The following is a 17,520-nucleotide window of genomic DNA, read 5'->3' as shown; positions in this document are numbered from 1 at the left end:
CAGGGGGTCGTTTTGACCGTTGGGGTTTTTCCGCAATTATTGTATGGCTTTGCCTTACAATATGAAGCGCCTTGGGGCAACTGTTTGTTGTGATTTGGCGCTATATAAATAAAATTGATTTGATTTGATTTGAGTCTGTGGGCTCGGTAAGCGCTGCAGCGGGCCACTCACACTGCCCCACTGTCTGAGTTGCGGCCAAAATCTGGCATCAGGTCCAGAGACTACGCTCGCTGTTTTGATGCAGAGCACTCCAGCAGCCCGCAAGGATAGAATTCTTGTGGAAAAATCCGCAGCGCTGCATGGTCTCGGTAACCGCAGCCGCAGAGCTCCGTGGCCACTGAGAGAAGTTTGTATCTTTTTAATGACTTGGATTCTTTGTGGGGCCCGCATCCGTCCCCCACAACAGTAACACCGGAGGCAGTGAGCGAAGAAAGAGCATGCGCATTGTGTTCTGCATGTGCCTGTTTATAATAAAAAAGAGCACCAACAACTACCCATAACTGTGTTCGTCACTTGGAAAAAGACACCTGCACCGAGGTGTCACTCAGTGGAAAAAGACGTGACAGCGGAGCGGCGCCAGGACGAAGATGAACTGTGAAATACTGGTGAGTCACTATTAATAATTTCTTATGTGTCCAACATTGTAGGTTGATCGTTAAAATTAAATTTGTTAGTTCTAAAAGCCATCATAATTATTTATAGGAAAACTTTCTATTTTTATTTCTCAAAAAATGTTTGGGCCTGAAAACAGGTTTTGATCTTTGGTTTCATTCTATAATACTGGACTTATTTTTCTACTAAGGTTTGAACTTTGAGAGTGTTTATACAGGAGAGAAAAGTGAGAAAATGTTAATGCCTGTTTGAGAAAAGTGTATAAAGTTGTGTAGTGAGGGGTTTTACAGCCTTAAAACATCTACAATAATTGTAAAAAATAACGCTGACTACTTCATGGATTTCACCTATTGCGGGTTATTTTTAGAACTTTTTTTAGAACGTAACTCCCACGATAAATGAGGGACCACTGTACATACCAGGTATGTGGAGATTAATTGATATCAATCAGTATCCAGATACAAACATGCATGATGCGAGTGCATTGTTTCATTTTGAGAGGTTGAATCGCGTTGCATCACTGCCTGCTTGCAGCGATTTATTTCCGATGCACACTGAATGCACCACGGACGGAAGCCAGAAACGATTAACGATTAATGATTTCCTTATCGGTCCTTCAGTTTTGGACACCGGAGCGGCCGTTGTTTTTGAGGGTGTTTATGAGGAAATGATCTCTATTCTCTACGTTGATTGCCGATTGCGACAGGTCTGTTTGAAGCTTGAAGCAACAAAGCAGTGCTTCGACCCGCTGTTCACAGCTTTGCTGGTTTTCAGAAGCGGCAGGTCCGCAAGTCTTCATTAACCCCTCTCAAAACCATTTAAAAATGTCAATCGTGAGTCAGCTTTGTGTGAATTAAAGTCACGAACTGGGACTCTTGTCCTGTTGTGGGCAAGAAACGTCCAACATTCCACACCAGAGTTTTACACGGTGGTTCTCTGGTGTGAGCACCAGCCGTGCATAAACTGAAGTTGTCCATCAGGTAAAGGAAATAATAATAACAACAACAACAACAATAATAATGATAATAATAGTAATAATAATATCCTCTGTTTTGCGGGCTCCAAAGAGCTGTGCAGATTTCAGTCAGAATTAATAACTTCAGAGTGAATCACTGTTTAAATCAAATGACACCTCTTTCCAAACATTATAATACAAACAATAAACTACAACTGACCAAACCTGTTTTTCCCCCCAAAATGAGACGTCCTTCGTTCTTTATGAAACATTGATCTTGACGTGCAGCCGGCTGCAGAGCTCAGCTCAGAGTCTACGGGGTTACATTTGTGTCAAAAACTACAGATTTTGTTTATTTCTATTTATGTCCAGAGATCAAGGATCCAGTGACCAGTTTCATATTTATTTACTTTGAGACTCAATAAAATGTTGTTGACATAGAAAACCTGTAAAGCCTACTTTTAGTTCACAGAAAATTCACGAGGTATTGATAAGGGAATCAATAAGGAATCGGATTGATAAGCGGAATCGATAATGGCATCGATATTGATAAATCTTATCAATACCCATCATTAATCGTATCGCACCAAATGGCATCGTATCACATTGTGAGGAATTGAATCACCATCAAATACATATCATCCATCCATCCATCTACTACCGCTTAGTCCAATTAAGGGTCGCGGGGGGCTGGAGCCTATCCCAGCAATCATAGGGCGTGAGGCGGGGTACACCCAGGACAGGACGCCAGTCTGTCGCAGGGCCACAAATAGACAAACAAACACAGACACACCCACACGCACACCTAAGGACAATTTTAAAGATTCCAATCCACCTAACCCGCATGTCTTTGGATGTGGGAGGAAACCGGAGCACCCGGAGGAAACCCACGCAAACACGGGGAGAACATGCAAACTCCACACAGAAAGGCCACGGGAATTGAACCCATGACCTTCTCGCTGTGAGGCAACAGTGCTAACCACTAAGTCACCGTGCTGCCCCAAATACATATCAAATCACATCAAATCGGGAACAGGGGTGAATCGTATCGCCATGTATCGTCATGTATTGCTTTATGTATTGTATCGCTGGTAGTGTATCAAGGTGTGTATCGAATCATTGTCAGTGATGAGATTCACATGCCTAATACATACCTGTATTGATAGATTTTATTCATCCTGCTAGACTCTGCTGGCAGTGAAGCTTCAAAACCACAGAAGAAGAGGCGGGCCGGCCAAGCTCCTCATGGACAGATCGCCAGCAAGAGGACATGTCCACGCCCACTCCTCATGGATGGATCGTGTGCGCAACCGCCGGCTGCAGCTTGCTTTCACCTCCTCAAGTTCTCTCACGATTGTGGCACATTAAATAAAGTCCATTAACTCCTGCTCACGGACCGATCACCAGCGAGAGGACATGTCCACCATCCATTCCTCATGGACGGATCGCGCACGACCACCAGCTGCCCCCCAGTGGCTTTATAAAAGAGCTGACGTTTACCAACCATTACTTCTGGCTCTCTGTGGGGGATGTGAACCAATGAGGCTCCAACTAGCTGCTGTCTTTTCATTCAAACTCAATTAGTCTCAATCCTGCCAAGGTGCCCTTGAGCAAGAGTACCAAACACCAGCTCCAGTAAAATAAAAGTGTATTTTTTTAATGACTTCATGATGGCATCTTGGAACTCACGGTGAATATCTGAATGAAGATATTTAAATGAAAAGCATGTGCAGACGCCGTTTGGGGCCTGGTACTGATTTAACTCACCCTCGTGCCTCAGAGTCCGACGCTCAGATTCTCTGCTTTTGTTCTGACAGTCTGAACTCAGAGGTAAAAATTATGCACATGTGCTCACTAAAATACCGCACCCGGTCTGGCAGGAATTACCGTTTCTCCCAGCCTGAAGTGAACGCCGTCCATCTCCATCAGCGAGAAGGTCTCCAGCGTGGATTCCTGCCTGATCTCAGTCTTCATGCTGAGGCCAACGTGTCGCGCCCAAGCCACATGGTAGCCTAGACGCTGGGTCCATGCCGGCGGGGTGAAGGAGCACCTCAGGTGGACGCTGCGGCTGATCAGCTCAGCAGTGATCACCGGCCGGGACAACAAGGACGGCACAGCAGCTGGAAACCAAGACAGTGAAGGACAAGTGAAGGAGATCTGATGGGATTAGTCCATTAATCAGGTCCTCAGAGACATAACCATCACAGTTTAGAAAACTGATTCACCAATAAAATGATCAAGAACAAAAAAAGTGAGCTGCTCCAGGAACGGGTTTTGAACCTGGAACAGGTTTTGGACCTGGATGAGGATGGACACGGACACGGTCATTAAACCAACCTGATCTCACGCCAAGTTCATGACGGCATCACGAAAAGTGATTTAATCTGAGTTTGTGATGCCGTCACAAAATATGGTAGATTTTCATGATGGTATCACAGGAAAAAAAAAAATCCATGATGGTATCACAGAATTTGGGGTGACGAGTGAAGACCTCATGAAAATGTACAACATTTGAGAAAAAACACAAAGTGAGACTGGGCTGGATTAAACCCAATCCATATGAGTCAGGTCAGGTCTGGGAGCATGGACCACAGCACCACACGGTGCTGTGTCCACTACACCACCAAACCACTACAGGTCCTGGATAGCAACCACCCAGGTAGACAACTGGTCCATCCCCACCTCTCCAGCAATCATCTTCCTGCTGCAGCCAGGTGAAGAATGGACGTGTCCTTCACCTTCTCTAGCCACTGCAGTCCTCAACACTGAGTCATCTGCAAGCTGGATCGTATCCAGAGAAACACACCACATGGACGATGTTCCCTCAGAGTCAGTGATTGTCCTCAACTCAGTCTCACTTAGTTCATCAGACCCAAAGTCATTCAAGAGGAACCTAAAGATCCTCCAAAGCAATCACCTGAGGTCACTGGTTAGAGTCCAAAACTGACAACAATGCAGTGAGACAGGAAGTACCAGGACCCTGAAGACCTGGACCTTCCTTCTCCTCAAAAGGTGCAGTATCAGCATCACCAAACAGGGCTGACCTTTGAGCTCCTGACTGCATAAGATCTTCCCAGATGTTGAAGATCTGGAGACATGAATGTCACTGCTGAGATGAGTGAACATCTCTACAAGTTTAAAACTTTCACCACATAGAGACACACTTCTGATGGAGTCCAGGAAGTCCTTAAACCTGGATCTTAGTCTGGATCCAGGACCATCCCAAAACCAGACGACCTGAGTTCTGACTCAGCTTCTCATACCAATTCCACAAAGATCACAGCTTCTGTGGAGTCCAGCTCAGTGAGGCTCTCCTCACCAACAAAAGCACATCAGCTTCTGGACCTGACAGTTTAGCCCTTAAAGGTCAAAGGTTAAATGACTTTACACTGTAATTTTGAGGTCCTCACCTTGACATCGGCCGTTGACGTCGGTCTCACCGGGTGGGCAGAGCACGTGCGCCACATCTGGAACAACTGCAACATCAGGTCAGACGTGTTCGTACATATTCAAAAACGCAATCAGCGTGATTATATATATATAAAACCACAAACGGCCAATCACACACACATGCACACACACGCACGCACACACACACGCACGCACTCACACGCACACACACGCACGCACGCACACACGCACACACACACACGCACGCACGCACACACATGCACGCACACCTACACGCACGCGCGCGCACACACACACACACATACATACACACACGCACACACACGCACACACACACATACGCACACGCAAGCACACTTGCACACACGCACACACACAAAGAAAATTTGTATCTTGACCGATATTCTCAGTGAAATTATGTCAAAATATGTGACGTGACATATAATATCCTTTACGAAAAGCAACTTAAAATAAAAATAAAGACAAAATAAGTATAAATAAATTTTTAAGTATTATTTTAAGAATGTCTCTTAGCTGTATCCACTGAAAGCTACAGGTCTAAACTTTTATGAATTTCTTTTGAAATATATTTTTTAAAGCTTTAAAGCTAAAAATTTGTTTGTTTCTGGGTGCAACAAGCACAGATTACATCAAAATGTAAAGAGTATAATATAGACTCTAAGCTGCCCTGCATCATAAATCATTTATAATTTGTTCTAAAACTCTTAAAAAGCTTCTTTCTCACAGCAAACCAGAGAATGTGAACTGTTCCTTTAAACAAGAATTTTATCAAAATCTCCTAAATTTATTAAAATCTTGTTTTATCAAGTCATTCTTTTATTTATTAACTTGTAATTTTAAAGGATTTTTTTTGAACGTACAAAATTTTTTTTTTATGTGTAGCATAAAATAATAATAATATTATTATTATTATTTGCATATATGTAAATATTTGCATAAATTTCTTTTTATTTTATTTTTATGTGTAGCATAAAAATGAGATAAAATATCTATCTATCTATCTATCTATCTATCTATCTATCTATCTATCTATGTAGGTGTTTCAAACCTTTTAAAAGCTTTTTAAATATTTTAATAAGTAGATGTCATAAGTCACAAAGTGAAGAATATGAGCTGCACTGAATCACACTGTGATCTGACTTCATTGTTGAGTCTCAAATATTTGGCATTTTTCTTTGGGGGAGAATCTGCTAAAAGAGGCGGAGCCATGCAATTTGAAACTTTCGCATAGGTTCCACTTGACGTTTTAGGTTCCATTTCCCAGATTTCATAAATATGGGTTCATTAGCTTTTGGCGATCACATGACCTCCTGAGAGGAGGTAATTATCCAAGGTTGGAATGTGACCTCTGCCTTGACCTTTGACCTAAACTGAGATGAGAACAGAGCACACAGCAGATGAAAACACAGTTAAAGTGGGTTGGATTCCGCCGGGGCGTCGACCTGTCTGGCGTGTTCACCTTTTGCACAGTATCCCATGCACCCCTGCGTGGGCTGCAGGTAGTAGAGCAGGAAGTCGCCGCAGTTCCGCGCCGTGACGGGAATGCGGAAGAGGCAGCAGTCCTTTGTGCTGCCGTGGAAGAACTGCCAGGTGGCGCAGGCAGAGAGCTGGCGGACCTCGCCGGGCCGCGGCAGGGAGGCGTCCTTCAGAGACAGCCACACCGGCGCCTGCGTCCCACAGCGGTTCATCTGCAGGGGGCGCCGACAGAAACAGGGATTAGCTGCAGGCAGCATTTCGTCTCCCTCCACCTGAGCGGAAGGTCAAAGTGCAGCTAAAGCGCGGCAGAGGAGCGCCGCCGCGTTTTATCTAAGACGCTTTTACAGACGAGCAGCTTCAGATAAACGACAGCAGAATGAATATCTCGTAATGATGCATTTGAACATTTTTCAACAGACTGAACCCAACCCTGGTCCACAAACGCCCACAAGACTCTGACCAGGTGTGGTCTGGCTTTTTATTGTTTTTTCTTTTTACCTCAACTTTATAAAAATTTTCAGTTTTGGGTCAAAACTTGTGCACCTGATCATCTTAAGCAAACAAAGAAAACACAAAACATCCAGTAATATGTGTTCAACTTGTGTTTTTAGTGACCTGAACCCTCTCAGGTCAAAGAGATATTGTCTGAAAAAAGAATCCGGTCACAGGTTAGCGGGTTAATTTGTTACCGGTTGTTGACTAAACCATATCTGTTTCCTTTCAGCTTAATTTTACTTTTTTCTTCTTAATTGTTCAGTGACCTCCACATTAACAATCAGACTTTTTTTTTCTGTCAGTTTTTGGGTTCACTTTCGTGGTTCCCTGTGCAGCGTCAACCAGCCAGCTGAAGCTTTCTGACTTTTGCAATACTTAAATACCCAACTGGACTTTAGACCCGGTTTTTGTTGGTGTCTTGTGTCAGATGATATGAACGTGCTGCACCTGGACCTCAGTTTTAACCCATCACACCCACATGCAGACTTGTGCTTGGGTGGATACATGGAAAGCCACTGACCACCCTACTGCACTGTGCACTGACCCTCCCACTGCATCGCGCGCTGACCAGCGCACTATGCTGCACACTGCACCACGCATTGACCCACACACTGACCCTCACAGTGTGCTGCACACTGATCCACACACTGTGCCACGCACTGACTCATGCACTGAGCCATGCACTCACCCATGCACTGACTCACACACTGATCCTTGCACTGACCCCTGCACTGACTCGTGCACTGAGCCACGCACTGACCCATGCACTGACCCTTTCACTGACCCAAGCACGGAATCCTATACTGAGCCTCGCACTGACCCCTGCACCGAGCCACAGACTGACCCATGCACTGACCCCTGCACTGAACCACGCACTGCCCCATGCACTGACCCCTGCACTGAACCACGCACTGCCCCATGCACTGACCCGTGCACTGACTCGTGCACTGAGCCACACACTGACCCATGCACTGACCCATACACTGACCCTTTCACTGACCCCTACACTGACCCACACACTGACCCATGCACTGACCCCTGCACTAAGCCACATACTGACCCATGCACTGACCTGTGCACTGACCCCTGCACTGAGCCACACACTGACCCGTGCACTGAGCCATGCACTGACCCTTACACTGACCCATGCATTGACCCTTGTACTAACCCCTGCACCGACCCGTGCACTGACTCGTGCACTGATCCTTGCACTGACCCCTGCACTGACTCGTGCACTGAGCCACGCACTGACCCATGCACTGACCCTTTCACTGACCCAAGCACGGAATCCTATACTGAGCTTCACACTGACCCATGCACTGACCCTTGCACTGACCCCTGCACCGAGCCACAGACTGACCCATGCACTGACCCTTGCACTGAGCCACGCACTGCCCCATGCACTGACCCGTGCACTGACTCGTGCACTGAGCCACACACTGACCCATGCACTGACCCATACACTGACCCTTTCACTGACCCCTACACTGACCCACACACTGACCCATGCACTGACCCCTGCACTAAGCCACATACTGACCCATGCACTGACCTGTGCACTGACCCCTGCACTGAGCCACACATTGAGCCACACACTGACCCGTGCACTGAGCCATGCACTGACCCATGCACTGAGCCACACACTGACCACTGACCTATGCACTGAGCCATGCACTGAGCCACACACTGACCACTGACCTATGCACTGAGCCATGCACTGAGCCACACACTGACCACTGACCCATGCATTGACCCATACACTGAGCCATGCACTGACTTGCACACTGACCCTTGCACTGAGCCATGCACTGACCCACACACTGACCCTTGCACTGATCCTTGCACTGATCCTTGCACTGAGCCATGCACTGAGCCACACACTGACCACTGACCTATGCATTGAGCCATACATTGAGCCATGCACTGAGCCACACACTGATCCTTGCACTGACCCCTACACTGACTCGTGCACTGAGCCACGCACTGACCCATGCACTGACCCTTTCACTGACCCAAGCACGGAATCCTATACTGAGCCTCACACTGACCCATGCACCGAGCCACAGAGTGACCCATGCACTGACCCTTGCACTGAGCCACGCACTGCCCCATGCACTGACCTGTGCACTGACTCGTGCACTGAGCCACACACTGACCCATGCACTGACCCATACACTGACCCTTTCACTGACCCCTACACTGACCCACACACTGACCCATGCACTGACCTCTGCACTAAGCCACATACTGACCCATGCACTGACCTGTGCACTGACCCATGCATTGACCCCTGCACCGACCCGTGCACTGACTCATGCACTGAGCCACACACTGACCCATGCACTGACCCATACACTGACCCTTTCACTGACCCAAGCACTGACCCCTACACTGAGCCGTGCAGTGAGCCATACACTGACCCTTGCACTAAGCCACACACTGACCCATGCACTGACCTGTGCACTGACCCATGCACTGAGCCAAGCACTGACCCGTGCACTGACCCATGCACTGACCCATGCATTGACCCTTGTACTGACCCCTGCACTGAGCCATGCAATGACCTATGCACTAAGCCACGCACTGACCCATGCATTGATCTATACACTGAGCCATGCACTGACTTGCACACTGACCCTTGCACTGAGCCATGCACTGACCCACACACTGACCCTTGCACTGAGCCATGCACAGACCCACACACTGACCCTTGCAATGATCCTTGCACTGACCCATGCACTGAGCCACGCACTGACCACTGACCTATGCACTGAGCCATGCACTGAGCCACACACTGACCACTGACCTATGCACTGAGCCATGCAATGAGCTATGCACTGAGCCACACACTGACCACTGACCCATGCATTGACCCATACACTGAGCCATGCACTGACTTGCACACTGACCCTTGCACTGAGCCATGCACTGACCCACACACTGACCCTTGCACTGACCCATGCACTGAGCCATGCACTGACCACTGACCTATGCACTGAGTCATGCACTGAGCCACGCACTGACCACTGACCTATGCACTGAGCCATGCATTGAGCCATGCAATGAGCCACACACTGATCTTTGCACTGACCCACACACTGATCCTTGCACTGACACATGCACTGAGCTACATACTAACCACTGACCTATGCACTGAGCCATGCACTGAGCCACACATTGACCCATGCACTGACCTGTGCACTGACCCCTGCACTGAGCCACACATTGAGCCACGCATTAACCCGTGCACTGAGCCACACATTGAGCCATGCATTAACCCGTGCACTGAGCCACACATTGAGCCATGCATTAACCCGTGCACTGACCCATGCACTGTCATGCACTAAGCAGTGGACTGACCTGCACACTGACCCTTGCACTGACACATGCACTGAGCTACACACTAACCACTGACCTATGCACTGAGCCATGCACTGAGCCACACATTGACCCATGCACTGACCTGTGCACTGACCCCTGCACTGAGCCACACATTGAGCCATGCATTAACCCGTGCACTGACCCATGCACTGTCATGCACTAAGCATTGCACTGACCTGCACACTGACCCTTGCACTGAGCCATGCACCGACCCATGCATTGACCCTTGTACTGAACCCTGCACTGAGCCATGCAATGACCTATGCACTGAGCCACACACTGACACATGCATTGACCCATACACTGAGCCATGCACTGACTTGCACACTGACCCTTGCACTGACCCACACACTGACCCTTGCAGTGACCCATGCACTGATCCTTGCACTGAGCCATGCACTGAGCCACGCACTGACCACTGACCTATGCACTGAGCCATGCACTGAGCCACACACTGACCACTGACCTATGCACTGAGCCATGCACTGAGCCACACACTGACCACTGACCCATGCATTGACCCATACACTGAGCCATGCACTGACTTGCACACTGACCCTTGCACCGAGCCATGCACTGACCCACACACTGATCCTTGCACTGTCCCATGCACTGATCCTTGCACTGACCCATGCACTGAGCCACGCACTGACCACTGATCTATGCACTGAGCCACACACTGACCACTGACCTATGCATTGAGCCATACATTGAGCCATGCAATGAGCCACACACTGATCTTTGCACTGACCAACACACTGATCCTTGCACTGACCCATGCACTGAGCTACACACTGACTACTGACCTATGCACTGAGCCATGCACTGAGCCACACACTGACCTGTGCACTGACCCCTGCACTGAGCCACACACTGAGCCATGCACTAACCTGTGCACTGACCCATGCATTGTCATGCACTAAGCAGTGCACTGACCTGCACACTGCCCCATGCACTGACCCCTGCACTGAGCCACACACTGACCCATGCAATGTCATGCACTGAGCAGTGCACTGACCTGCACACTGACCCTTGCACTGAGCCATGTACTGAGCCTTGCACTGACCTATGCATTGACCCTTGTACTGACCCCTGCACTGAGCCACACACAGACCCATGCACTGACCCATACACTGACCCTTTCACGGACCCAAGCACTGACATCTACACTAAGCCACACACTGACCCATGCACTGACCTGTGCACTGACCCCTGCACTGAGCCACACACTGAGCCATGCACTGACCCATGCACTGAGCCACAGACTGACCCGTGCACTGACCCATGCACTGAAAGCATTTTGAGCCATCTAAAAAGGTAATTATTTGACTTGTTTACATTGTCAAGGCTTGATAAAACAGTTGCATGTTTTTTCCTTCTTGTCTGCAGCTGTTACACTGTTTATTCCTATGTTTATATCAGATCTAACTTTTTGTTATAATCATTCAGACGAGTTGCGCTCTGATGTGATCTGCTGACGTCACCACTCACCCTGTTCACTGCTTCTTTACTCCAATCAACTTGTCCAAGTCCAGCAAATGCTCCAGAGGCTGTGGTGTTGGTGTGAATAGTGATGCCGACGGCTCGAGTGCGCTTCTTTTATGACCGTAATGCAGATGCCGTGCACGCGCAACACGTGCGCGATGCATCATAATACAGCCGTAATGCTGCCATGATAATTGCAATGCATCGGATCCGTTTCCTCACTACATGCGTTATAAGGGCCTGGTCCCACTGGCGTTTAGGAGGATTTGCGCATGGATTGCACAAAAAATTCATATTCGCTTAACATCCGCAATATGTATGAAACATACTTGTATGAGTCGGCTGACACCTTCACACGTCTGTAATTATCCACAGAGGCACGTTTTTCCGTTGCCAGGATTTTTGAGCTGCACAAAATTTTGGCTGCGGATGACATCCGCCATACATACTCAAACATACACAATCTATGCGCTGTATATTCAACGTCATCTGCTGATATCCGCAACTGACAGGATTTGCGGCTTGGCGGCGAACTGGCACAGTGTGTAAAATGGATATTTTGCGTGCCCATCATGTCCACATCACAAACTAAAATAAGTTGATTGGCCACAAATAAAGCGTTTTTATTACGTCTGCTTTGCATCTGATTTGCGGCGGATGCAAATCAGATGCGATGTTCACAGCTGGACGTCGTTCTTTGTTCTACTGGCTGCCACACGCTCTGCGCTGGATGCTGCGTATATAAAATAATTATTTTGTGGCGGATAAATCATTTAATTGTGCAAATTGGCTGTTGAAAACAGCTCTAATCACCTCCTGAATCACAGAGGAAGCTGCAGCTGGGCTGTGCACGCGTGCAAACGGCCAACAAGCTGCAGAAAGCATTTTGAGCTGTCTAAAAAGGTAATTATTTGACTTGTTTACATTGTCAAGGCTTGATAAAACAGTTGCGTGTTTTTTCCTTCTTGTCTGCAGCTGTTACAGTATTTATTCCTATGTTTATAACAATTTCAATTTCAATTTATTTTCATTTATATAGCACCAAATCACAACAGAGTTGCCTCAAAGCGCTTCACACAGGTAAGGTCTAACCTTACCAACCCCCAGAGCAACAGTGGTAAGGAAAAACTCCCTCTGAGGAAGAAACCTCAAGCAGACCAGACTCAAAGGGGTGACCCTCTGCTTGGGCCATGATACAGACATAAATTATAGAACAATTCACAGAACAATTCACGGACGAATATACAAGAAATGCTATTGGCGCACAGGACAGGAGGATCGCCAACACGAATACAACACCCATCTCTGGATGGAGCTGCACCTTATACAAAGAGAAAAAACTGAATCAGAACTGTACCAGTATGCTAGCCATACGAAAGGGAAAATAAGTGCATCTTAAGTCTGGACTTGAAAATCTCCACAGAATCGGACTGTTTTATTGACATAGGGAGATCATTCCACAGAACAGGGGCACAATAAGAGAAAGCTTCTTATTCACCTTAGAGACACAAAGTAGTCCTGCACCCTGAGAACATAAAGCCCAGGCTGGTACGTAAGGTTTAATTAGGTCAGCTAGGTAGGGAGGTGCCAGTCCATGAATAATTTTATAGGTTAGTAGCAGAACCTTAAAATCTGATCTCACTGGAACAGGAAGTCAGTGAAGGGATGCCAAAATGGGTGTAATGTGGTCGTACTTTCTGCTTTGTGTCAAAAGTCTGGCTGCAGCATTTTAAACCAATTGGAGAGCCCTAATGTTGGACTGCAGTAAACCAGAAAATAGAACATTGCAGTAGTCCAATCTATAAGAGATAAATGCATGGATCAGGGTACCAGCATCAGCCAGAGACAGGATGGGCCGAATCTTTGCTATATTTCGCAGGTGGAAGAAAGCAGTCCTAGTAATATTTCTAATGTGGAGGCCAAAGGACAACGAAGGATCAAAAATTACCCCAAGGTTCCTCACTTTGTCAGTGTGATGTATGACACATGAGGCTGAGCGTTAAATGGTCAAATTGATGCAGATGTCTCACTGGACCAAGAACCATCATTTCAGTCTTATCAGAGTTTAAAAGTAGGACGTTTCTAGACATCCAACTTCTCAAGGCAATCTTCTAAGGATTTTATGTGAACGAGATTACCAGCAGTTATCGGCATGTATAACTGAGTATCATCTGCATAGCAGTGAAAGGTAATCCCAAAACGCCACAATATGTGCCCAAGGGGTGCTATATAAAGGGAGAAAAACAGATTGAACAGATTTAACTTCTTGTTATTATCGTTCAGATGAGCTGCGCTCTGATGCGATCCGCTGACGTCACCACTCGCCCTGTTCACTGCTTGTTTACGCCAATCAACTTGTCCAAGTCCAGCACTTGCTCCAGAGGCTGTATTGTTGGTGTGAATAGTGTTGCCGACGGCCCGAGTGCGCTTCTTTTATTACCGCAATGCAGATGCCGTGCACACGCAACACGTGCGCGATGCATTCATAATAATAATAATAAAAAAAAAAATCAATTTTATTTATATAGCGCCAAATCACAACAAACAGTTGCCCCAAGACGTTTTATATTGTAAGGCAAAGCCATACAATAATTACGGAAAAACCCCAACGGTCAAAACGACCCCCTGTGAGAAAGCACTTGGCAACAGTGGGAAGGAAAAACTCCCTTTTAACAGGAAGAAACCTCCAGCAGAACCAGGCTCAGGGAGGGGCAGTCTTCTGCTGGGACTGGTTGGGGCTGAGGGAGAGAACCGGGAAAAAGACATGCTGTGGAGGGGAGCAGAGATCAATCACTAATGATTAAATGCAGAGTGGTGCATACAGAGCAAAAAGAGAAAGAAACACTCAATGCATTATGGGAACCCCCCAGCAGTCTAAGTCTATAGCAGCATAACTAAGGGATGGTTCAGGGTCACCTGATCCAGCCCTAACTATAAGCTTTAGCAAAAAGGAAAGTTTTAAGCCTAATCTTAAAAGTAGAGAGGGTGTCTGTCTCCCTGATCCGAATTGGGAGCTGGTTCCACAGGAGAGGAGCCTGAAAGCTGAAGGCTCTGCCTCTTATTCTACTCTTACAAACGCTAGGAACTACAAGTAAGCCTGCAGTCTGAGAGCGAAGCGCTCTATTGGGGTGATATGGTACTATGAGGTCCCTAAGATAAGATGGGACCTGATTATTCAAAACCTTATAAGTAAGAAGAAGAATTTTAAATTCTATTCTAGAATTAACAGGAAGCCAATGAAGAGAGGCCAATATGGGTGAGATATGCTCTCTCCTTCTAGTCCCCGTCAGTACTCTAGCTGCAGCATTTTGAATTAACTGAAGGCTTTTCAGGGAACTTTTAGGACAACCTGATAATAATGAATTACAATAGTCCAGCCTAGAGGAAATAAATGCATGAATTAGTTTTTCAGCATCACTCTGAGACAAGACCTTTCTAATTTTAGAGATATTGCATAAATGCAAAAAAGCAGTCTTACATATTTGTTTAATATGCGCTTTGAATGACATATCCTGATCAAAAATGACTCCAAGATTTCTCACAGTATTACTAGAGGTCAGGGTAATGCCATCCAGAGTAAGGATCTGGTTAGACACCATGTTTCTAAGATTTGTGGGGCCAAGTACAATAACTTCAGTTTTATCTGAGTTTAAAAGCAGGAAATTAGAGGTCATCCATGTCTTTATGTCTGTAAGACAATCCTGCAGTTTAGCTAATTGGTATGTGTCCTCTGGCTTCAAGGATAGATAAATCTGGGTATCATCTGCGTAACAATGAAAATTTAAGCAATGCCGTCTAATAATACTGCCTAAGGGAAGCGTGTATAAAGTGAATAAAATTGGTCCTAGCACAGAACCTTGTGGAACTCCATAATTAACCTTAGTCTGTGAAGAAGATTCCCCATTTACATGAACAAATTGTAATCTATTAGATAAATATGATTCAAACCACCACAGCGCAGTGCCTTTAATACCTATGGCATGCTCTAATCTCTGTAATAAAATTTTATGGTCAACAGTATCAAAAGCAGCACTGAGGTCTAACAGAACAAGCACAGAGATGAGTCCACTGTCTGAGGCCATAAGAAGATCATTTGTAACCTTCACTAATGCTGTTTCTGTACTATGATGAATTCTAAAACCTGACTGAAACTCTTCAAATAGACCATTCCTCTGCAGATGATCAGTTAGCTGTTTAACAACTACCCTTTCAAGAATTTTTGAGAGAAAAGGAAGGTTGGAGATTGGCCTATAATTAGCTAAGATAGCTGGGTCAAGTGATGGCTTTTTAAGTAATGGTTTAATTACTGCCACCTTAAAAGCCTGTGGTACATAACCAACTAATAAAGATAGATTGATCATATTTAAGATCGAAGCATTAAATAATGGTAGGGCTTCCTTGAGCAGCCTGGTAGGAATGGGGTCTAATAGACATGTTGATGGTTTGGATGAAGTAACTAATGAAAATAACTCAGACAGAACAATCTGAGAGAAAGAGTCTAACCAAATACTGGCATCACTGAAAGCAGCCAAAGATAACGATACGTCTTTGGGATGGTTATGAGTAATTTTTTCTCTAATAGTTAAAATTTTATTAGCAAAGAAAGTCATGAAGTCATTACTAGTTAAAGTTAAAGGAATACTTGGCTCAATAGAGCTCTGACTCTTTGTCAGCCTGGCTACAGTGCTGAAAAGAAACCTGGGGTTGTTATTATTTTCTTCAATTAGTGATGAGTAGTAAGATGTCCTAGCTTTACGGAGGGCTTTTTTTTATAGAGCAACAGACTCTTTTTCCAGGCTAAGTGAAGATCTTCTAAATTAGTGAGACGCCATTTCCTCTCCAACTTACGGGTTATCTGCTTTAAGCTGCGAGTTTGTGAGTTATACCACGGAGTCAGGCACTTCTGATTTAAGGCTCTCTTTTTCAGAGGAGCTACAGCATCCAAAGTTGTCTTCAATGAGGATGTAAAACTATTGACGAGATACTCTATCTCACTTACAGAGTTTAGGTAGCTACTCTGCACTGTGTTGGTATATGGCATTAGAGAACATAAAGAAGGAAACACATCCTTAAAGCTAGTTACAGCGCTTTCTGAAAGACTTCTAGTGTAATGAAACTTATTCCCCACTGCTGGGTAGTCCATCAGAGTAAATGTAAATGTTATTAAGAAATGATCAGACAGAAGGGAGTTTTCAGGGAATACTGTTAAGTCTTCAATTTCCATACCATAAGTCAGAACAAGATCTAAGATATGATTAAAGTGGTGGGTGGACTCATTTACATTTTGAGCAAAGCCAATTGAGTCTAATAATAGATTAAATGCAGTGTTGAGGCTGTCATTCTCAGCATCTGTGTGGATGTTAAAATCGCCCACTATAATTATCTTATCTGAGCTGAGCACTAAGTCAGACAAAAGTTCTGAAAATTCACAGAGAAACTCACAGTAACGACCAGGAGGACGATAGATAACAACAAATAAAACTGTTTTTTGGGACTTCCAATTTGGATGGACAAGACTAAGAGTCAAGCTTTCAAATGAATTAAAGCTCTGTCTGGGTTTTTGATTAATTAATAAGCTGGAATGAAAGATTGCTGCTAATCCTCCGCCTCGGCCCGTGCTACGAGCGTTCTGGCAGTTAGTGTGACTCGGGGGTGTTGACTCATTTAAACTAACATATTCATCC

The 17,520-nt window shown here is 45.8% G+C and overlaps 1 protein-coding gene across 1 annotated transcript in view; it reads right to left on the bottom strand.

Moving 5' to 3' along the window:
- The window catches only part of LOC117517945 (von Willebrand factor D and EGF domain-containing protein-like), a 146,014-nt gene that overhangs the window by 117,001 nt on the left and 11,493 nt on the right, over nt 1-17,520 (bottom strand). The window contains 3 exon segments of the mRNA XM_034179073.1: nt 3,455-3,687; nt 4,978-5,043; nt 6,459-6,687. Coding sequence (XP_034034964.1) covers nt 3,455-3,687; nt 4,978-5,043; nt 6,459-6,687 — 528 coding nt within the window.

Source organism: Thalassophryne amazonica, chromosome 1 (assembly GCF_902500255.1).
Source record: "Thalassophryne amazonica chromosome 1, fThaAma1.1, whole genome shotgun sequence".
Lineage (NCBI taxonomy): Eukaryota > Metazoa > Chordata > Actinopteri > Batrachoidiformes > Batrachoididae > Thalassophryne > Thalassophryne amazonica.
The sequence above is the reverse complement of the archived record's forward strand: the minus strand, read 5'-3'. Positions and strand labels throughout refer to the sequence as shown.